We start from the raw sequence: 22,683 nt of genomic DNA, 5'->3' as shown, positions 1-22,683 counted from the left end.
GCTGGGGTGGCCTCAGAATCATGGTGGAAGGAGGAGCAAGTCACATCTTACATGGATGGAGCAGGCAAAGAGAGAGAGAGCTTGTGCAGGGAGCTCCTCTTTTTAAAACCATCAGATCTTGTGAGACTTAATCACTATCATGAGAACAACATAGGAAAGATTTGACCCCATGATTCAATAACCTCACACTGCGTCCCTCCCACAACACGTGGAATTCAAGATGGGATCTGGGCGGGGACACAGACAAACCATATCAACATGAATAAAGAAAATGTGAAAAAAAAAATGAGATATTATTCAGCCTTAAAAAAAGAAGGCCCCATCTCTACTAAAAAAATACAAAAGAAATTAGCCGGGCATGGTGGCACGTGCCTGTAATCCCAGCTACTCGGGAGGCTGAGGCAGAGAACTGCTTAAACCTGGAGGGGCAGAGGTTGTAGTGAGCCAAGATCGCGCCACTGCACTCCAGCCTGGGGGACAGAGCGAGACTCTGTCTCAAAAAAAAAAAAAGAAGAAGGAAACCCTGTCATATACTACAACATGGGAAAACCTTGAGGACATTATGGTAATTGAAAAAAGACAAATGCATGACTCCAATTATATGAGATATCTAAAGTAATCAAACTCTTAGAAAGTATTTTAGTGGTTGCTAGGGGCTTGAGAGATGGGGACTTTCAGGTGAGGTTGTTTTTCAATGGGTATAGAGTTTTAGTTTTTCAGGATAAAGTTCTAGAGATGTGTTGCACAACAATGTACATAAAGTAAACATTACAATACACTTAAAAATGATTAAGATCGCCGGGCGCGGTGGCTCACGCTTGTAATCCCAGCACTTTGGGAGGCCGAGGCGGGCGGATCACGAGGTCAGGAGATCGAGACCACAATGAAACCCTGTCTCTACTAAAAAAAATACAAAAAATTAGCCGGGCGTGGTGGCGGGCGCCTGTAGTCCCAGCTACTCGGAGAGGCTGAGGCAGGAGAATGGCGTGAACCCGGGAGGCGGAGCTTGCAGTGAGCCGAGATTGCGCCACTGCACTCCAGCCTGGGCGATAGAGCGAGACTCCGTCTCAAAAAAAAAAAAAAAAAAAAAAAAATGATTAAGATCATAAATTTCATGTTTTTTAACACAATAAAAAAAGACAAACCCATAGAACAGAAAAAAAGGAACAAACTATTGATACATAAACCTATTGATACAAAAACCTAAATAAATCTCCAGACAATTATACTGAGTAGAAAAGCTAATCCCAGGTTACATACTGTATGATTCCATTAATATAACATTTTTGAAATAATAAAAATATAAAGAGTAGATGAGTAGGTTGCCGGGGGTTAAGGAGGGTGAGGGAAAAGGAGGGAAGTGAGCGTGGTTATAAAAGAGCAACATGAGAAACCCTTGCAGAGATGGAAATGTTCAGTATCTTGAGTGTATTGATGTCAAGATCCTGGTTTTGTTACTATTGTGTTTTCAAGATGTTACCATTGAGGGAAATTGGTAAAGGGTATAGGGGATCTCTGCATTATTTCCTATAACTGCAAGTGAATCTACAATTATCTCAAAATAAAAATTGTAATTAATTTTAAGAAATATTTTCCCCAAATGGTGGAACTTAAGTGCTAGCCGGAAATAATGTAGAGGAATACTTGTTTTTTATGTAGGTGGGGGAAAGGAGGTAGACGGACCCAGAAAAATCTTTCCTATCTCATATCCCAAGAAATGAGATGTCCCAGCCTGATTACCCCAATGTTCACCCAAAAATGCCATTCTGGGAAACCCTATGTAATCATTTTCAGAAGGGAAGCCTGGCCTGTGTGCTTCCTAAGTTTTGGTCTTCAAAGGCACACATACTGGTCCTGCAGTAAGAAACCAGAGGGGTAATTGTAGGCACCAGGAGAAGAGAGAGGAATGCCCACACACCAGAGCCAGTTTTCTGTGGGCGGCAGGCAAGTTTAGCTAGAGGGGCAAGCAGCCTTCATGATAGAGGTGTACTTCTGATTCAGCTCTGAAGAAGCCAGGGTTAATATCATCCTTGTGATATCATTTGAATAGAAAATGATGCATCCCTTTATTTCCAGGGCAGCTGCTTAGAAATCTCCCTCATGAATGCTTGGCGGCAACAACTTACAACACAATTTGGAAGAGCTATTATCTAGGGCCTAGTATGTTGGTTACAGGAGCTCTCCAATCATTCCTTGAAGAGAACACCACCACCCCATCAGTAAGCTGATTAGCTGTGTGGGCTGGCTGAATTTAATGGGAAAGAAAGAAGTGTACCATAAGCCACAGCAAAGTCTTCTCCATTACATTTGTCTATGTGCTTCCACACTTTTGTAGCCCCCAGTTCTCAGAAGTGATGGGGATGGAGTTCCTCATGGACACTAAAGTCAGCAATAATTAGCATTTACTGAGCACCTACCAGGGGCCAGGCACTGTGCTGAGTGCTCTGTGCACATCCCATTGCATTGTCTCAACAACCTGGTGGTGAAAAAGTTAGTATTATTTCCACCTTAGCTCTCAGGAGACTGAGTTTCAGAAATGTTACATGGTTTTCCCAAGGTCACATGGCTAGTAAGAGGCAGAGCTGGAATTCAAGGCTCAGGCCCCACTATCTACCAAGCCTTTAGGAAGTATCAGGCAGTGTCATATAAACAATGAAATCTGGGCTCTCAATTTTCTGATTTTGACCAGGTCCCCTCAACTCAATTAAAAGAGATCAGAGGAAAAGTGCTAGCTTTCTGCTGAACTGACATTTTCTTCGCCCACCTGGTACACAGTAGGCACTCAATAAATGATTATTATGCTGAACTGACCTAGAGGAAAAAGGCCACTGAGGACCTCCCCCTCCACTGTATGCACTAGGAGGAAGGGCAGCAGAGAAACCCCCTCACCTGCCTTACCAGTTGGCAAGGCTATCTCTGTTCTTATCTGACTGGGACATAGCTCTGTAAAGACCTACAAGACAGACAGCCACACACACACTATGATACTTTCAAGTGCATAGGACAAAGAAATCCAGGGCAAGCCCCAGAGAATGGGTGATGACCTCAGATGCAAAGTATGTAGTGAGCCAATTCTGGAACTTCAGCAAATTTCACAGACTAAACAGTGGGAGGGAGCGAGCACTTGGGACTTGTGCTGACTGGGCAAGCAAAGTTACCGGGTGACTGCTGGGCTCACAGGAGGATCTTTCTTTGTGGGAATGCACTAGAAATACACCAGCAAGCTGAGATCCCCCCATACAAGCAGCATGGCCAGTTAGGCAGCTCCTCTGCCTTAGGCTGTTGGTTTCCCCACTGTTTCTGGGTTCAGCCTCAAAGAGTGCAGGATGGAACAGAAACAGGACCCTCTCTGCTGAGAAAATCTGCAAAGACAAATTTTGATACTCGGCAACTACTGCAGCCAAAGAGTCTGGGCCAGGGGCTAGAGGAAAGGTTTACACAGCCACCTGGTAGTTTCAGACTCAGGGGAGGGAGCAGGCAGGGAACATGAGAGAAGAAGAAAGACATTAATGAAGGAAAAATAGCCAAGGCCATACTAAAAATATTTCCCAGGCACATATTTCTCCCAATGCATAGCAGTTCTTTCAATTAAGGATGTGTCATTTCCTGGGTTACTAAGTCCAGATCATGGAACATTCCACTCTGGGACAGTAAAAGAGCGTCATGTTCTCAGCCTCCCCAGCACCAAAGCAGCTAAAAACAAGGATCACAGCCCCCAGTGTTTCCACCACTCCTGAGCTGCTTGGAAGCTTCCTCTCACGGTGTGTCTGTGGAAAGCCTAGGGGGCCCAGTATGACACCGTTTCTCAGGTATCTCAAATGTCCCCAAGTCACCTGGAAGAGGATCATCATCTCAAGACAGTAAGCCCTTGCAAGAACCAGAATTTGAGGGAAGAAGAAACATTGGTGGCGACTTTGCCTTGGTTACTATGATAAATGGCCAGTAACCTTTAACATCTTCTAAAGCCAAAGTCACACAGAAAAAAGTCTCCCCTACTAGACTCAAAGAAATGTTAAAAGAAATCAGTGTCAGCTGGGCGCAGTGGCTCACGTCTGTAAGCCAGCACTTTGGGAGGCCAAGGCAAGCGGATCACCTGAGGTCGGGAGTTTGAGACCAGCCTGATCAACATGGAGAAACCCCATCTCTACTAAAAACACAAAATTATCCGGGCGTGGTGGCGCATGCCTGTAATCCCAGCTACTCAGGAGGCTGATGCAGAAGAATCGCTTGAACCCGGGAGGCGGAGGTTGCGGTGAGCAGAGATCACTCCATTGCACTCTAGCCTAGGCAACAAGAGTGAAACTCCGTCTCAAAAAAAAAAAAGAAAGAAATCTTAGTGTCCTCTCAGTGTCAGGCACAGGGAACAGGGATGCACATGCCATGGGTGTCCAATGACATCTGTCTCTCTCTGGGGAGGGGTGACTATATGCACGAATGGCCAAGGAGCCCTTGAGAGGTGTTGCTACAACAGCCCTTTCCAAACATTTAAGTAGTTTGGAACCTCTAGTATCTTAACCTCTCTCAACCTGCATTTGAAGCCATTGGCTTGCAATTTAATTACCCTAAGAGTTGAGCAGGTTCTTGTTAAAGGTGAATTGGGGAGAAACTGAATGGCAAAGCGGGCTTCAGAGGCAATAATACAAAAATTGAGGATTCCAAGTGGGAAAGGTTCTCAGAGCTCAGGCAAGTTTGGACCACACAGTGTTTTCCAACAAAATTTAAATGTCACCAATAATTAAAAATCAGGAGATTTCCCAAAAAAAGAGGCTTTCCAACTTCTGTTTTAATGGAAATAATCAGCAGAAACGAGACCTGCATGTGGCACGCGGCTGGAGCCAAGGAGCAGCGTCCCCTCTGGACCAGGAATGCACGCTCCAGCTGCCACCCCCACCCCCACCCGGCACCCTTGTTTACTCAGAGCTCTGCCTCAGTTCCTCATCCTGCCTGCCACTTTTGGGTATTTGAGTGGGCAATTCCTAACCTAGTCCACCCCCTTTACACCTACAGAGAATTGGCCCCATCTCTAACCCATCCTCAAACCCAGTTCCTTTGCTGGGATTCCCAGTGTTTCTGGATTCATCCTCAAAGAGCCTGAGATGGAGCAGACACTGGGCCCCTCTGCTGGGAAGATCCAGGAGACTCCAATAAAGACTCAAAGGGCTTGGTGGCTCATGCCTGTAATCCAGGAACTTTGGGAGTCTGAGATGGGAGGATCACTTGGGCCCAGGAGTTTGAGACCAGCCTGGGCAACATAGTGAGACCCCAATCTCTACAAAAAAAATTAAAACTTAGCCAAGTGTGGTGGCACACACCTGTAGTACCAGCTACTCAGGAGGCTGAGGTGGGAGGATCACTTGAACCCAGGAGGCCGAGGCTGCGGTGAGCTGTGATCAAACCACTGTACTCCAGCCTGGGTGACAGAGCAAAACCTGTCTCAAAAAAAAAAAAAAAAGGCTCAAAGGCAGCTGCACCTAAATGATCTGTGACAGAAGAGGACATGCCTCCTCAGTCCCCAGCAAGGCACTTCCTCAGACACCTCTCCCCTTTCCACCTGCAGCCCTACCTCTCCCACAGTTAAGCCTGCCTCTGTCCCCAGATCAGAACCTATTCCTAAGGACAAGCATTTATATCCTCAGGGACCTCTCCTTTCATGACCTCTGGTCCACTCTAGGGAAAAAGCAAACACTGCTTCACCAAAACTGTGCAGCATGAAGTATTTCTCCCTTGCTTGGTTCAGATGGTGAACACAAGCACAGGCTACTCTAGATTCTCTCAAACACTCCCCAACTAATAATACTGAAGAATTTCTCGGGAAGCAGCAGGCCTGTCAAGGAAGGACTATGTTCAATTAGAAGATGATGACCACAGAAATCAAAACACAAATAAAAACAGTTCTGGAGGATTAACTGATTTGTTTGTGCTTGACACAACACTGGGCATTTTACGTGTCCTTACTTTTACAGACAACCTATAAAGCAGGAGGTATCGTCCCCTTTGTGTAGATGAAGAAAATGAACACAGAAGTGTTCTGCTAATGTAGTCATTTTTCTCCCTGGAGTAGTGGCTCTTGCACCTGCCTGGGCAGCCCTGGTCCTGATGTGAAAAGCCCCTCCCAGGACCGGCTCAGAGGAGGACTCCTGAGCTACTTACGGTCTGCTGTTCGCCTCCACCCCGCTGGCAGCAGTCTTTGACTCCAGGGCATTGTTGAAGTTGGAGATATTTTCAGAAGAGTAGAGGCCAGCTGGGTTGTTGTACTGGTTTGTGATGACCCTGGCGGTAGTGCTGGAGGCAGGCGAGGCGGTAAAGGGCATGGCACTTCGATTGTGGGTGCTTCCTATGTGCAGGACCTCCTGCAGGCAGGGATCAGAGGAGAAATCAAGGGGAGCATCCAATGCAAACCCCTTGATGGGCAGTGCAGGCTGAGCTCCAGGGAGAGGTGTTCCAGCTGCTAAGATGGCCCTAGTACAACCCAAACTTTAGCTGAGGGACACCGACACACCCACTGAGACACATGGGCAATGACGGGGGAAGTTTCCCACAATGGGCACCTGTGTGAGTTCACACCCCCTGAATCATCTCTGCTTTCTGATTCTTCCTTGAGGCCCAGCAAAGCCTGCCCTCTAAGGCACCCTCGGGCAGGACAGCCCTTGATGCTTTGGGCTGTAAGATTCAAGTCAGAGCTAAAACACACTTTCAGGGCACATACCAAAGAGATTAAAGCACTAGGTGGAGAGAAATATGCAGTGACTTTGGTCAGTGCAAAAGCAGGAGATGATAAAAGGTGGAGATAAATTCTCCAGAAGTGAGCAAGTTAGACAAGCAAGATAAGAGGGTGTGGTGTCACAGGGGAAGCAGCTGCTGACTAGGCAGAGATGGTCTCAGTCTCTTGCAGAGCAAGGGTAAAGGAAATTAAGGATCTATTGTTTCTGCTGGGAGAAAGACAAGGCTAATCAGACAGAAGGTCAGGGGATACCTGTTACAGGGGCAGTACCCAGCAGAGCTGCAGAAAAGGACCTTTGAGCTCCTTGCGTTCTCTTTCCCCTCTTTCTGTAATTTGAGAAAGTTCCCTCCACCCCCAGCCTAGACTTGTTAAGTCAGGTGAATAATTACTACAGCTACAACATCTCAGAGCTCCTTTACAAACCCCCAAAACCACTTTGGAAATTAACATTCCTGTTTTCTAAAACTACAGCTTTTCTACTTTTTCTTTCCCCCCTGCCAGCATCACAGCTTTTCTGATAGCCCAATTAGCAAGGTTCTTTCTATATGGGTGTCTGCATCAACCCATGGCTTCTAGATGATGCATGCTCTATGCAGCCGGCTGAACTCAAAATGTGTCTTAGTGTCTGTGTTTTCCAGAAAAAGTCTCTTTCTTAAAACACCCAGGCCCAGAACAGCTGCCTCCAAAAGAGTTCCTGTCATCTGTTGCATTTCCTTTTTTTCTCTCCTTTTTTGTTAAATCTTCAAGTCTTTTATGCTTTCTTAAAAAAAATCATGAAAACTAAAAGCTATATTGAGTACCTAATTTAAAATAAAACAACCTGAAAATATTTTTATGTTTAAGATTTCTCTTTTGCACCAAGCATGGTGGCTCATGCCTGTAATCCCAGCACTTTGGGAGGCCGAGGCGGGCGGATCACCTGAGGTCCGGAGTTCAAGACCAGCCTGACCAACATGGAGAAACCTCATCTCTACTAAAAATACAAAAATTAGCCAGACATGGTGGCGCATGCCTGTAATCCCAGCTACTCAGGAGGCTGAGGCAGGAGAATCTCTTGAACCCAGGAAGCGGAGGTTGCGGTGAGCCGAGATTGTACCATTGCACTCCAGCCTGGGCAACAAGAGTGGAACTGTCTCAAAAACAAAAACAAACAATAAAAAAGCTTGCCCAAGCGGCTGCCAAAGATGGTGGAGGTGCAGGTCCTGGTGCTTGATGGTCGAGGCCATCTCCTGGGCCGCCTGGCGGCCATCGTGGCTAAACAGGTACTGCTGGGCCGGAAGGTGGTGGTGGTAGGCTGCGAAGGCATCAACATTTCTGGCAATTTCTACAGAAACAAGTTGAAGTACCTGGCTTTCCTCCGCAAGCGGATGAACACCAACCCTTCCGAGGGCCCTACCACTTCCGGGCCCCCAGCCGCATCTTCTGGCGGACCGTGTGAGGTACGCTGCCCCACAAGACCAAGCGAGGCCAGGCCGCTCTGGACCGCCTCAAGGTGTTTGACAGCATCCCACCGCCCTATGACAAGAAAAAGCGGATGGTGGTTCCTGCTGCCCTCAAGGTTGTGCGTCTGAAGCCTACAAGAAAGTTTGCCTATCTGGGGCGCCTGGCTCACGAGGTTGGCTGGAAGTACCAGGCAGTGACAACCACCCTGGAGGAGAAGAGGAAAGAGAAAGCCAAGATCTACTACCGGAAGAAGAAACAGCTCATGAGGCTACGGAAACAGGCCGAGAAAAACGTGGAGAAGAAAACTGACAAATACACAGAGGTCCTCAAGACACACGGACTCCTGGTCTGAGCCCAATAAAGACTGTTAATTCCTAAAAAAAAAAAAAAAGATTTCTCTTTTGGCTGGGTGCAGTGGCTCATGCCTGTAATCCCAACACTTTGGGAGTCCAAATCAGGAGGATTGCTTGAGCCCAGGAGTTCAAAACCAGCCTGGGCAACATAGTAAGACCCCATCCGTAAAAAAAAGTTAGACAGGCATGATGGTGCACGCCTGTAGTCCCAGCTACTTGAGAGGGCTGAGGCAGAAGGATTGTGTAAGCCCAAGAGATGGAGGCTGCAGTGTGCCATATCGCGCCACTGCACGTCAGCCTGGGTGACAGAGCAAGACTCTCATCTCTAAAAAAACAAAACAGGCCAGGCACGGTGGCTCATTCCTGTAATCGCAGCACTTTGGAAAGCCAACGCAAGAGAATCACCTGAAGTCAGGAATTCAAGACCAGCCTGGCCAACATGGTGAAACCTCGTTTCTACTAAAATATAAAAATTAGCTAGGCGTGGTGGCACCTGCCTGTAATCCCAGCTACTCGGACGCTGAGGCAAGAAAATCACTTGAACTCAGGAGGCGGAGGTTGCAGTGAGCCAAGATTGCACCACTGCACTCCAGCCTGGGCGACAGAGCAAGACTCCATCTCAAAAATAAAAAATAAAAATAAATAATAAAAAATAAAAAACAACACAAAACTTCAGCAGTTATCAAAGAGTAGTTAAGTAAATTTTATGGCACCGCTACCCAAAGAAATAATATATAATAATTAAAGGCTATGGTCATGAAGACAGAAGAGATTTACAGATGGGTGGCCTAGTACCCTTGCCTACATATGCCGCAGCCAGGATGGTCATTCTTTCTTCTTCTCTCCATCTCCATGGCAATTCCTAGGAGCAGCAGAGGATGCACAGCCCCAAGGAAGGGTCTTTATTTTTCTGCCTTGGCTCAATTTTTCCCTGCAATTTCCTGTTTGGCAAGGAATACCCCTCTGAGCCCATTTTTCATCTTTAAAATGAAGAAGATAAAGCCTTCTTCACAAGGATTTGTGTGAGTTACTAGAGTGTCAAGTACAGTGCCTGGCTCGTGGCACATATTCAACCAGGGTCTGTTCCCTTCTCCCTCCACCGAAACACATTTCCAATTAGAATGGAAGTCAATGGAAAATTCAGATTGAAAATTCAGATGATTTCACTTTATAAAGAATCTTTCAAGAATGCATCTGGTTTGTACATAAAAGGAATATCTCTACCCTCATCTGAATACTGACTGGTCTTTCCAGAAAGCAGGCAGATTCAGGGCTTGCCTTTTAGAAAGGATGATGTAATTGTTTGGGCTTTGTATTTATCAGTCTCCAAGGAAACTCAATAATGAGGAAGTACAAACTAGGTGTGTAACTATGCTGACCTCAGATAAGCTGGGGTGTTGGTTGGCATTACATGAACCAACAGATCTTTTTATTATAGATTAACTCTGCTCTCACTCATTTATCCTCTACTTTAGAATGGCTGGAAGTAAAAGACTTTGGAAAAATGATGGGTGAGAAGTTTTTCTTACAGTAATAAAGCATTACTAGAATCACAAGAAAAATACTAGGGTTTAAAGTATTTGAGAATTTTTGTAATCTGAAGAGAACTACCTTCAAAAGATTAATACAGGTAACTATAGATTTAAAATGAAAATTCAAATATACTACAAATGAAAACTATAACTGAAATTTACATAATTACCTTATTTACATGAAAATGAGGATTTCAGATAGACCAAGTTAAAACGAAATCATTCCTTGTGTTATAAAATATGTAAAAATTAAAATTTAACAATTAAAATTTAACATTTATGGTAAATTTAATGAAGTAGCTGAGAACTCTCAAGGAAACTGAAACTAACTGTGGCATGTTTTAAATTAGTTTGCACAACTGCCAGTGTATAGACCAAGTGCCATTTTACGAACTTTCCTGAGAAGAGTTGTATAGAAGAATATGTTCACGTCAGTTTTGAAATGATGCAAAATGATCCTTAAAATGACTCTTGAGATTTTTAATAATTATTTTTACTATCTTAATGGCGAAAATTTTATGTGACTTCATTTTTGAAATTTTAATGGATTCTATTTGAGAAAATATGACTTATAGCCAACCACCCAATTAACACACACTAATATACCAAGTGAGTTCAACTTCATACAAGTTTCTGTTTTATGTATAAAAGATAGCTAGCTATATATTGTATTTTAATTATATCTTAATTCACCATAAAAACTAAATAGTATCCCAAATTTAGAAAAATAAGTTAAATTTCAAATCTTCAATTTGGGTCAAATGCATAACCATCACAAACCAGTCTAAAATTTTCAAAAGGCATTATCAACATACCTAGTTTATCATTACTAATTCATTAATGTATCCAACAGACACATACTTTGTGACAAGTAGCATGTTGGGTGTGCGGAATTTTACAAAAGATGTTCTAAACATCTCTAAGTTTGTCCCTTATTTCAAAAACAATACCCATGCATTGTAGATTATTTAAGAGGCACATAAGGCAGAAAGAAATAAAATCACCTATAATCCAACTACTGAGAGATTTATTCACAAATATGGGACCTTAAGGCAGTCTACTGTCCTGAGAAATTCTATCTGGGTGACAAATTGTACACTATGTACTGCTTTTTTTATATTAATTGCTGCTTTATTTTAGTAATTTTAAAGTCTCACTAGAAGTTTCACTGTAACAAAAATAGAGATTTCCACTCCATGGCTCATGGAAACCAGACAGGGGCATACAGTGGGGAGAAGCAGGGCTTCCTATTACATATTCCCCAATTTCTTCTAGGCTCTAGGCCTCCAGACCTAAACTTATTTTCATCCCTGTCAAGATTCATTTGTTGCTGAAATCCATAAGGAGCTGAACAGCTCCTTGAGTTCACTCTGATCCTGCCAACCCTTCCCACACAGGAAGGCTTCCACCGGCTTCCCTTATCGCCTTCCAACCCCTTGCTTCCAGCCCAGGATACAGCGTCACTGCCCTGGGGTTTTCCAGCCCTGTCCTCCTGCAGTTCCCTTACGGGAAGAACTGAACAAGAGCCAGATACCAACAGTGACAGTGGAGGGCTCTCCCTGCGGTCTTATCCCCAGGCCTCCAGGGCAGGAAAAACAGGAATGTGCTGAGCAGTGTCAGAAACGGCAAAGTGCTGGGTGGTGAGAGCAGTGGCAACAATGAGCAAGAACTTACCTGGGGTTCAGAGGCTAAATTCATCTTGTATGGATGACGCTTCCCTTCCTCCGTCACCAGAGGAGACCAGACTTTATGTTCAGATCTGCAACAGATTAACAAAGCTGCCGTTTCACTCATGTAAAATAAATAATATATACTAAAGACAAACTGGAAAAATGCCCCCTCTTTCCTGGACTAGGCTCTGAACTAGCATCCTCCCATCAGCTCTACCTTCCATTTGCCACCAGTTTGATCTTTTAAACACCCCAGTCTGATAACATCCATGGCTGATGGCTCCCCAGCATAGCCCCAAGGGGCTTCCCAAGCACTTCATCCTCCCTCACCACACTTTGGGTAGCTGACACCAGCAGTGTGGCCTCCTCCATGTTCCTGAGCATGACTCACACTGCCCTATCTCTGCTCAGGACAGAATGGGCTTCTCCTCTATCTCAACCCAGTGTGTTTGGTCCAGACCAAATAACCAACTTATTTGTGAAGCCTGTTTGACCCAAATGAAAATAATGCCTCTTGGCCGGGCGTGGTAGCCCACGCCTGTAATCCCAGCACTTTGGGAGGCCGAGGCGGGGAAATCACTTGAGGTCTGGAGTTTGACATCAGCCTGGCCAACATGGTGAAACCCCATCTCCACTAAAAATACAAAAATTAGCTGGGTGTGGTGGCATATGCCTATAATCCCAGCTACTCAGGAGGCTGAGGCAGGAGACTCGCTTAAACCCAGGGGGCAGAGGTTGCAGTGAGCTGAGATAGCGCCACTGCACTACAGCCTGGGTGACAGAGCAAGACTCCATCTCAAAAAAAAAAAAAAAAAAAAAAAAAAGAGAAGAAAAGAATGCCCCTCTTTTGCTCTTACAAACTATTTTCTTTGTATCAATCACAAAGCAATGATTTTACTTTAGTCTCAGTTTTCATTAGTGTCGTTGTTTCCTCTCTTGCAGGTAGAAAATATTTATACTTATCTTTATTTATTTTATTTATTTTTTGAGACAGAGTCTCACTCTGTCACCCAGGCTGGAGTGCAATGAATGGCGTGATCTTGGCTCACTGCAACCTCCGCCTCCCAGGCTCAAGCGATTCTCCCACCCCAACCTCCCGAGTAGCTGAGATTACAGGCACCCACCATCATCCCTAGTTAATTTTTTTGTATTTCTGTAGAAACAAGGTTTCATCATGTTGGCCAGGCTGGTCTTGAACTCCTGACCTCAGGTGATCTACCCGCCTCGGCCTCCCAAAGTGCTAGGATTACAGATAGAGCCACCATACCTGGCCATACTTAACTTTATATTTGTCACAATGTCTATGCCAGATATATACAAGATGTCCCTGTTCAACATGTCGGTAAACAAATAAAAAATCAATTAATCAATCAATGAATGAATGTCCTGAACTTGGGCTTGAAGGAGAGGATTTGGACAAAGATAGAAATGGAGATGAGAATGAAGGGCAGATGTGCTTTTGAGGGGGTAGTAACAACACGGTGTACCTCTCATGGGGTAGGTCTCTGAAGTGTACAAAATATTTTGATATACTCCCCCACACTCGATCCACCTGCCAGTCCTGTGCCACAAAGCGGAAAAAAAAAAAGCAAAAAACATACTTCACAGATGAGAATCTAACCAAAGGCTTCATGACAAAGAGCTGTGGCAGCTAAGGTTAGTGAGATAACAGGTGATCAGAATGAAACATCTGAATTTGATGCAGTAGGAAACAGGGAGCCAATGAGGGTTGAACCAAATCACTTCTGAAATCCTGCCTTTGCAGGACCCCTTCCAAGGCTAAATGAAAGAAGAATGGAAAGTCTACCCTAATTACAGCTCCCAAGGTGCTACCCTCATTCATTCTTTTATCCCCAGCGCTCCCTGCTTGTCATGTACTTAAAGTTACACTCAGTACTCTGCTGCTAATGTGTTCAAGTTTTTCTCTGTTATTGCAATCTCCTGGCATGGTACCCACTGCTCAGCACAATGCAGTAGCAGCAGCATCCTAAGGACATTTTTTTTTTTTTTTTTTGAGATGGAGTTTCGCTCTGTCGCCCAGGCTGGAGTGCAGTGACGCCATCTTCTCAGCTCACTGCAACCTCCGCCTCCTGGGTTCAAGTGATTCTCCTGCCTCAGCCTCCCGAGTAGCTGGAACTACAGGTGCACGCTACCACACCTGGCTAATTTTTTAATTTTTAGTGGAGATAGGGTTTCACCATGTTGGCCAGGCTGGTCTCGAACTCCAGACCTCAAGTGATTTGTCTGTCTCGGCCTCCCAAACTGCTGGGATTACAGAGAGAGCCACCACACCTGGCCAGGACATTTTACTTACTCAAAATTTTGGTTAGTTGAGTTGGATCAAGTGAAAATGCAGGTATCTTACTGAAAGAAGCCCACATCATAAGCACTGTGAAATTTAGAGGGGGGCCGGGCACCGTGGCTCACACCTGTAATCCTAGCACTTTGGCAGGCTGAGGCAGGTGGATCACCTGAGGTCAGGAGTTCGAGGCCAGCCTGGCCAACATGGTGAAACCCCATCTCTACTAAAAATACAAAAATTTGCTGGGTGTGGTGGTGTACATCTGTAATCCCAGCTACTCAGGAGGCTAAGGCAGGAGAATCACTTGAACCCGGGAGGCGGAGGTTGCAGTGAGCTGAGATTGCACCACTGCACTCCAGCCTGGGCAACAGAGTGAGACTCCATCTCAAAAAAAAAAAAAATAGAGGGGAAATAAGCAATCTGAAGTTCAAATTCCACAGACCTTTTGGAATGGCTATAGTATATACATGGCACTGAGCTAGGAGGTCTGGGGGATTCTGAGATAGGGAAGGCAGTCCCTGCCCACAAACAGCTTCTAGTCAATCAGAAATGAACAAAATGTTTCCATAGGCTTCACCTGGCTACAGTGAGAGTCAAGTTGTCTGTGCAGCCTTTGATTCTGTTCTGAGCTTCCAAGTGTGTCATACTGCTAGTATTTTCCCCATCAATGGCTGTGATTACATCTCCGATACATAAATTAGCTAGAGCCGCCTTGCTTCCAGGAGTGACCTAGAAAAAAAGGGGAGAGCAGGCTAGTTACTATTTGTCTCCAAGCCACTAAGTTACCACCAAGTTAAGTATTCACTGATATGGAGCAAAGCCCTGAAAAAGAAAAGAGGGCTGAAATCATAGCTTAAATAATAACAATCATTTATATTATGTTATCATTGACAAAGAGTGCTTTTCTAATATGATCTCATTGTATCCCTATAGCAACCTTGTGAGAAAGGAGGACAAATAGCAGTTCCCATTTCCAAGACCAGGATCTGTGGCTTAGAAAGACCTATGACTTACCCAGGATCACCCAACTAGTATATTATTATATTACTGGTCCTCCAACTAGTGTATTACTGAGCCAGGAAACAAACCCCGAACAGATCTGATGTCCTTCTCACTGAACCATGTTTGCTTCCTTAAAATTAGTTAACAATTATATTTTTTAAAAAAACACACATTTAGAGAACATTATATACTATAACACCCTATTTCTTTAAAAATCTTAATAATGTTATATATACAAAAGAAAGTGGAAACACTGCACACTAAATTGTTCACAGTTATACAGTTTTGCAATTTTTTTACAATAATATTGAATTACTTTTTAATTTAAAAAATTGTTGACCAGGCATGGTGGCTCACACCTGTAATCCCAGGACTTTGGGAGGCCAAGGCAGGCGGATCACCTGAGGTCAGGAGTTTGAGAGCAGCCTGGCCAACATGGTGAAACCCTGTCTCTACCAAAAATACAAAAAAAATAGCCGGGTGTGATCTCAGCTACTCAGGAGGCTGAGGCAGGAGGATCACTTGAACCCAGAAGGTGGAGGTTGCAGTGAGCCAAGATCACGCCTCTGTACTCCAGCCTGGGCAACAGAGTGAGATTTCGTCTCGAAAAATAATAATAATAAAATAAAAATTAAAAAAATAAAAAATTGTTAAAACCAGGTTTATACTGGTTTAATCTCCCAAAATGGCTAGGGTCATTCCCTATAGGCGGCTAGTTTTCTGCAGACTGATGCTTCTAAAACCAGTGGTTCCAAATTGACAGATCACTGATGCTTGGAGGAAGCCAATCAATTACTGCAATAGGTCCTTAAATTCACCTGCCTACAGAGCAATACATGCAGACTCAATACATATCACATCTCCTACACTGATGTACAACTATTTTTCAAGTGAATACAGATGCTATTAGAATGAACAAGATCCAAACGCATTTTGAAATAGTACTCACCTCAGAGTACTATTTCTAACCAAGGTATCTGGTTAGATTTTCTAAACAAAGGTATACTAAAAATATTACTGTCATCATCTCAGGGTAAGTTCACAACTTTTTTTTTTCCACATTACAAGACCTTCCTGGATGGGAATTCCAAGTCTGCAGGATCAGGGTGGCAGTAACACCCCTAGGCTCCCAGTGCCCACAGGGCTCTGGCCACCCTTTGGAGAAGGCCCTTGACTCTCGGGATCCAATTGAGGAAGATCTTATGAACACCTGGGTGTCTCCTTATGGCTGAACCACAGGTAACAGGTTCTTCAAGGCACCAAACCAGAACACACAAGTTAGGTCCTAAACCTCAGTATCTGATGCAGTTTTCAGCAGCTACAGTTTCCGATTAGCCCTCAGCGCAGCTAGTGTGGTGCCGCTATTATGGTGCACTCCCCATCAGCACCCTGACCCCATAAAATGAGGACAAGAAAAGTTGATCCTTGAGATCCCTTCTGGCCTGCACATGCTATGACTTTATCAGGCAAAACTCTCCTGGAATGTGGCAGGATGTGGAAACCAGTACCGAGATCCTGACCTCCTAACCTTCCTTTCTGGCTCTCCCATCATTTGTTTACCAGAGATCTGGGTTTTAGGAAACGAAAGCAGCCTCTTGATTCAAGGTTCAGATCGTCCCCTCATCCAGCCACTGGGACAGGACTTTTTATCCAGGCAAGCACAGGCCACTCTCATTTCAGTCAACAATGGAGTGTTAGCTTCTGAGTCATCCAGTGAGTGCAATAAAAAAAAATTCCTCCATTTGCTGACCTGTTGTCCTGAGAAGACTGATCTGGTGCATCTTCATATACATTTCACTGTTACTAAAGGACAACGCAGGCTCAGTTTTTAAATGGCTCTAAGCATCACTTTATTTGGGATTGGCAAGCGTTCTTGACTGACAGACTCTAACTCCAAGGAGAGCAGCCTGCATCAAGGAGAATAATGCCTTATGGAACTCATTTATCATGGCTAAATCTAGCAGTTTCAAAGAGCAGTCCCCTTAGGACGAAATCCAAAATCTTTAACAAGGCCGCTAAAGCCAGTGCCTCCCTCCCCACCCGCATCATGCCTCTTCCCCACTGGGCTCCAGCTACAGGGCCTCAGGACTTTCACACCTGCTTTTACCTCTGCCTGATTAACTTCTCAAATTCCAGGTGTCTGTGTAAATAACCCTTATTCTCAAAGAGGCCTTCCCTCACCTCCAATCTAAGCTATACCCCCACAATCATCCTTTTTTTTTTTTTTTTTTTTTTTTTTTGAGACGGAGTTTCACTCTTGTTGACCAGGCTGGTGTGGAGTGGTGCAGTCTCGGCTCACTGCAACCTCCACCTCCCGGGTTCAAGCAATTCTCCTGTCTCAGCCTCCTGAGTAGCTGGGATTACAGGCTGCACCACCATGCCCAGCTAATTTTTTGTATTTTTAGAAGAGATGGGGTTTTTTCACCATGTTGGCCAGGCTGGTCTCGAACTTCTGACCTCAGGTAATCCGCCCGCCTCGGCCTCCCAAAGTGCTTGGATTACAGGAGTGAGCCACTATGCCCAGCCCAGTCATCCTTTTAATACACTTGGTTCTTCTTCACGGCACTGGTCACTTTATGTTTGCAAACCTCCTTGGTGGGTTAGTTTGTTTAATGTTGAAAGGCCTTCTCAGCAGTAAGGTGCATGAGGGCAGGATTTTGTCTGCCTTCTGTGCTGTGATATTGCAAAAATTTTAACAGTGAGAAAATTATGACAGTGAACGAGATCTGGCCTAACCAACTCCATCTTGCCTTTAACCTCCAAACTGTCCTTGGTCATTCCTGGGCATCGGCAAAGCTAACTTCCGGAGAAATTTTAGTGTATAGTTTAAATGATGGTAGCACTTTCCAAAACTAAACTGTCTTTGAAAAACTAATGAAAGGCCACCAGGTTAGGAGGATGAGAGGGGCCTGAATTCTGCTAAGATGTAGGCATAGTTAAATGATTACCAGCCATTATTCCAGAGCTCACAATTTTTGCAATATTTGCTCACAATATTTGCAACTTCCCCAGTTACTCCTGTAAATAACACTCCTATTGTAGAACCTAAGATTGGCCTTTTGCGATGTCCTTTCAGGCTTTTGCATTTCTGGCTACCTACCGGATGCCCCCCCACCAAGATGCGAACTCAACACACTGTTTTCCACACCCCTGTGATGGCATGCCCAACCAATCAGCATTCACCTTCCCTAGCCCCCTGCCTGCTGAACTATCTTTGAAAACCCCTAGCCTTCAACTTTCATGAAGGCTGATTTGAGTAATAATAAAACTCTAGTCTTCCATTTAGCCAGCTCTATGTGAATTAAACTTTCTGTATTGCAAATCCCCTGTCTTGATAAATCAGCTCTATCTGGGCAATGGGCAAGAACCCACTGGGCAGTTACAGTATCCTCAGCACCCAATAACTGGAACATCATAGGTGCTCAATAAATATCTGTATAATAAATGATTGGCTCTAAAACACCTAGTGTTGTTAAATATGTAATCAGGCTGCTTCATTTTATGCTTTAAAATGAAATATTTCAAAAACATCAAAAATATTTTTATTTCAAAAATCAAATAATCATTTCCCTCTACACTGCTATCCTGAAGCATGACCACTCACAAAACTCATGAGACTGGAACTGGAGAGGTTGAGAAGATGAAAAAGAAGTTTCCTTTCACTTTTTTACGGTGAACTGCTGAGAAGTCCAGAATGTCCAGCATTTGGTTCCAACTGTTTTGTGGGAGAGACATTTCTGCTAAGTATATCCCAACAGGTCCTGGACAAGCTAGAACCAGTCTTAGGAGCCCCAAGCCTGAGTAACTGAGGTCTGGTCATCCTATCTTTCAGTATAATTTCTTTGTTTTTTTTTTTTAAAGCCAAACTGGTAAGAAGCCAAAGGAAATCTCAGAAAGTCACAAGCAACATCAGATAGGACTTGAAAGAAATTACACATACAGATTAAGTTCACATTCTTTTATGAGCTATCTTTTTTAGAGGACAAAATGGATTTAAACAAATTATGGGATTTGCCTTTCCAAAGCCCTTTCATATACAATCTCCTATTTGAGATAATAATATGATTACCTCACCACCAACATATTAGATAAACTTTACAGATGAGGAAATTGAGATTCAGAAAAATTGTGAGTGGTTCAAGTTCACACAGCTAAAGGCTGAGCCTGAACTCGAAAGGCTCTCTCATTGCAAATTCCATTCCTTTTTGCTTTAGCACATTGCCACAAGCAGAGGCTCCAAACTCAACTGTCAAAGCCAAAAAAAAAATCCAGGAGACTCATCTGCAGTGGCCTTCTACATAAGACCTGGAGTGTCACAAAGTCCTGCTGCTGGCTGAGTGCCTCCCCACCACAGGACCGTCACTCCGCTGCCCTGTACTGATCTGGGGCCCAGTAACCCACCCATTATAAAATTTACAAATCGTTAACACAGAAGTGACAAGGGTTACAGGAGAGAAGGCCTGTGCCTCCAACACTGGATAGTTCCTGCCTTGAATGGTGGATTCCAATCCTTGCCAAACACTATTTATCACAATCATAATCATAATGACAGCCATCAGTTAATGAGCGTTTAGGTACCAAGCATGACAAAGTCTTTAGCAAGGGTTAACTCACCAATATTCACGTGGTGCTACCAGACAGGCAATGTTATCTGCATCATTACAGATGAGGAAATGGAGGAACAGGGGTTAAGCAGTTTGCCTGAGGTTGCACAGCTGGTGAGCGGCAGGCCACAGCAGGCTCCAGAGTCCACCCACTTAACCAACTAGGCCACACTATCTGCTCTAATTTCTTCCTGACCATCAAGTTCCATCAGAACCAGCTCATAATAGAGTCAGCTTCAATTTCTTAAAAAAAAAAAAAAAAAAAAAAACTTCTGGGCCAGGCATGGTGGCTTACGCCTGTAATCCCAGCACTGTGGGAGACCAAGGTAAGTGGCTTGCCTTGAGCTCAGGAGTTCGAGACCAACCTGGGCAACATGGCATACATAACCCTGTCTCTACAAAATACAAAAAAAAATTTGCCAGGCATGGTGGCACACGCCTGTAGTCCCAGCTACTCAGGAGGCTGAGGTGGGAGGATAGCTTGTGCCCAGGAGGTAGAGGCTGCAGTGAGCTGAGACTGTGCCACTGAACTCCAGCCTGGGTGATAGAGTGAGACTTTGTCTCAGAAAAAGAAAAAAAAATTATATACTCACTCCCATTAGTTCAATGAACATGCCATTGCCAGCCTTCTTCCCCAGAGAACATACAACTAGATCACACAACTCTTGCTGCATAAGTGGGGACAGGCACAGTAGTTCATGCCTGTAATCCCAGCACTTTCAGAAGCCAAGCACTTTTGGAAGGTCAGATGGCAGGCAGATCACATGAGCTCAGGAGTTCAAGACCAGCCTGGCCAACATGGTGAAACCCTATCTCTACTAAAAATACAAAAATTAGCCAGCTGTGGTGATGCACACTGCCTGTAATCCCAATTACTCAGGGGGCTGAGACAGGAGAATTGCTTGAACCCGGGAGGTGGAGGTTGCAGTGAGCCGAGATCACACCACTGCACTCCAGCCTGGGCAACAGAGTAAGAATGTCTAAAAATAAAATAAAATAAAAGAGTAAACGGGTTTAGGCACAACAATTTCCACTAATGAACAATCTATCATTTTATGCTCAATTCATTCTTGTGTCCCTCACTCTTTGCCCCCACCAGCACCCCAGGCCAGGCAGACACTGCTTGCTTAGAGGCCAAATGTCCTCTACTCCAAGTTCATAATGCATCTTTAAGACCTGTCCACTGCTGCCAGTCCTGAGCATATAAGAAGGTTTTTGAAGTTTAATTGCACTTCTAACTGGTGTAAATAGGATGATGATGTAGCTCTCTCACTTTCTTCAACTTACATTTAAATAACTACATACCTAAATGACACTACTATCATACAGAACTGGATGCATACCCATGACAAATAAAAAGATAACCCTCCTCCTCAGTGATAATGGCATGTTTCTACTTCATCCCTCCCCTGTTCCTTCTTTCTCTGTGTTCATTCACTTATCAGACATCCTTATGTACATTCTGAAAGACAGTGTAACTTGTTCATTAAGATGTGGTTTCTGGAGTCAGATGGCCAGGGTTCAAGTCCTGCCTGGTTTGTGAGCTAAATGTCCTTGGGCAGGATATTTCACTTCTGTGTAAACAAGGATGCACCAAGGATGAAAAGAACAGCTTTGACATCAGAAGGCTGTTGCGAGGATTACATTAGGCAATTCAGGCAGAGCCCCCACTGTCAGGGCTCCAGAAATGTGAGCTATTGTTTGTAGATTCCAGGAACCACACAAGGCACTAGAACTCAGCTGTTAAAATGGTGGTGCCTGCCATCAAGAAGCTCAGTCTCCTGGGGGGAGACAAGCATGTACAACAGCTGATGAGTGTTGTGCTAGAACCAACAAGGCAGTAGGAGCCTAAAGGTGGAATCACGGAACACTCCCTGGAGGAGGTGCTGCTTAAAACTGTGCAAAGCCACAAAAGGAAAAAAGCAAAAGGAAAGAGCATGCCAAGTCTAAAAAAAAAAAAAAAAAAAAAAAAGACCTCTCGGCTTTCGGCTCGGAGTAGGCCAAGGTGCAACTTTCTTCGGTTGTCCCGAATCCGGGTTCATCCGACAACAGCCGCCTCCATCATGCCGCCGAAGTTCGACCCCAACGAGATCAAAGTCGTATACCTGAGGTGCACCGGAGGTGAAGTCGGTGCCACTTCTGCCCTGGCCCCCAAGATCGGCCCCCTGGGTCTGTCTCCAAAAAAGGTTGGTGATGACATTGCCAAGGCAACAGGTGACTGGAAGGGCCTGAGGATTACAGTGAAACTGACCATTCAGAACAGACAGGCCCAGATTGAGGTGGTGCCTTCTGCCTCTGCCCTGATCATCAAAGCCCTCAAGGAACCACCAAGAGACAGAAAGAAACAGAAAAACATTAAACACAGTGGGAATATCACTTTTGATGAGATCGTCAACATTGCTCGACAGATGCGGCACCGATCCTTAGCCAGAGAACTCTCTGGAACCATTAAAGAGATCTTGGGGACTGCCCAGTCTGTGGGCTGTAATGTTGATGGCCGCCACCCTCATGACATCATAGATGACATCAACAGTGGTGCTGTGGAATGCCCAGCCAGTTAAGCACAAAGGAAAATATTTAAATAAAGGATCGTTTGACAACTGGTGGGAAAAAAAAAAAAGAAAGAAAAGAAAAGAAAGAAATTTAGCAAGTGAAGGAAGAAGAAGAGGATGAGGCTGTAGATGTAAACACAGACTAGGAGACCAACAAAGAAATTGAAACATAGCGTCTGACATTGACTGCCCAGTCAACTGCCAAGAAACAACCACTGAGCCTTAGCTCTGCTGAGATTAAGGTGACTGCATTTGACAGACACTCTAACAGCAGCTCAAAGAAGCAAACCCATTCAAGGGGTCACCCGTTTGGCCTCTAGGTCAGCCAGTCTGTGGCTGGCTTTCCCTAATAACTGGTCTTTCAGAAGGCAGTCCTACTTAAAAATCACATGTTCTACTGACAGCCAGACAGGGTTCCTTTAACTCTGGCTCAAGATTGAAAGCTAGAGGCCTGTGAAATGGACCCAGCCAACAGTCTTGTTTTTTTTCTTACATTTAAATCAC

General features: G+C 44.5%; 2 protein-coding genes and 1 pseudogene across 3 annotated transcripts in view; 2 read left to right on the top strand and 1 right to left on the bottom strand.

The window, feature by feature from the left end:
• The window catches only part of PDLIM1 (PDZ and LIM domain 1), a 56,210-nt gene that overhangs the window by 21,540 nt on the left and 11,987 nt on the right, over nucleotides 1-22,683 (bottom strand). The window contains exons 2-4 of the mRNA XM_003255253.3: nucleotides 14,599-14,750; nucleotides 11,724-11,808; nucleotides 6,151-6,350 (exon numbers count right to left, since the gene is read on the bottom strand). Coding sequence (XP_003255301.2) covers nucleotides 6,151-6,350; nucleotides 11,724-11,808; nucleotides 14,599-14,750 — 437 coding nt within the window. The remainder of the gene's footprint in view (nucleotides 1-6,150; nucleotides 6,351-11,723; nucleotides 11,809-14,598; nucleotides 14,751-22,683) is intronic.
• Nucleotides 7,905-8,540, top strand: LOC100604258 (annotated as a pseudogene). The gene has a single exon (XR_120980.4). The product of XR_120980.4 is annotated as a 60S ribosomal protein L13a-like (transcript).
• LOC100604597 (60S ribosomal protein L12) lies at nucleotides 21,607-22,234 on the top strand. The gene has a single exon (XM_030809230.1). It carries the CDS (start codon nucleotides 21,691-21,693, stop codon nucleotides 22,186-22,188), a length of 498 nt encoding a protein of 165 aa, XP_030665090.1. The 5' UTR covers nucleotides 21,607-21,690; the 3' UTR covers nucleotides 22,189-22,234.

This window comes from Nomascus leucogenys, chromosome 3, assembly GCF_006542625.1.
Source record: "Nomascus leucogenys isolate Asia chromosome 3, Asia_NLE_v1, whole genome shotgun sequence".
NCBI lineage: Eukaryota > Metazoa > Chordata > Mammalia > Primates > Hylobatidae > Nomascus > Nomascus leucogenys.
Note: the sequence above shows the minus strand (reverse complement) of the source record. Positions and strands in the feature narration are given on the sequence as shown.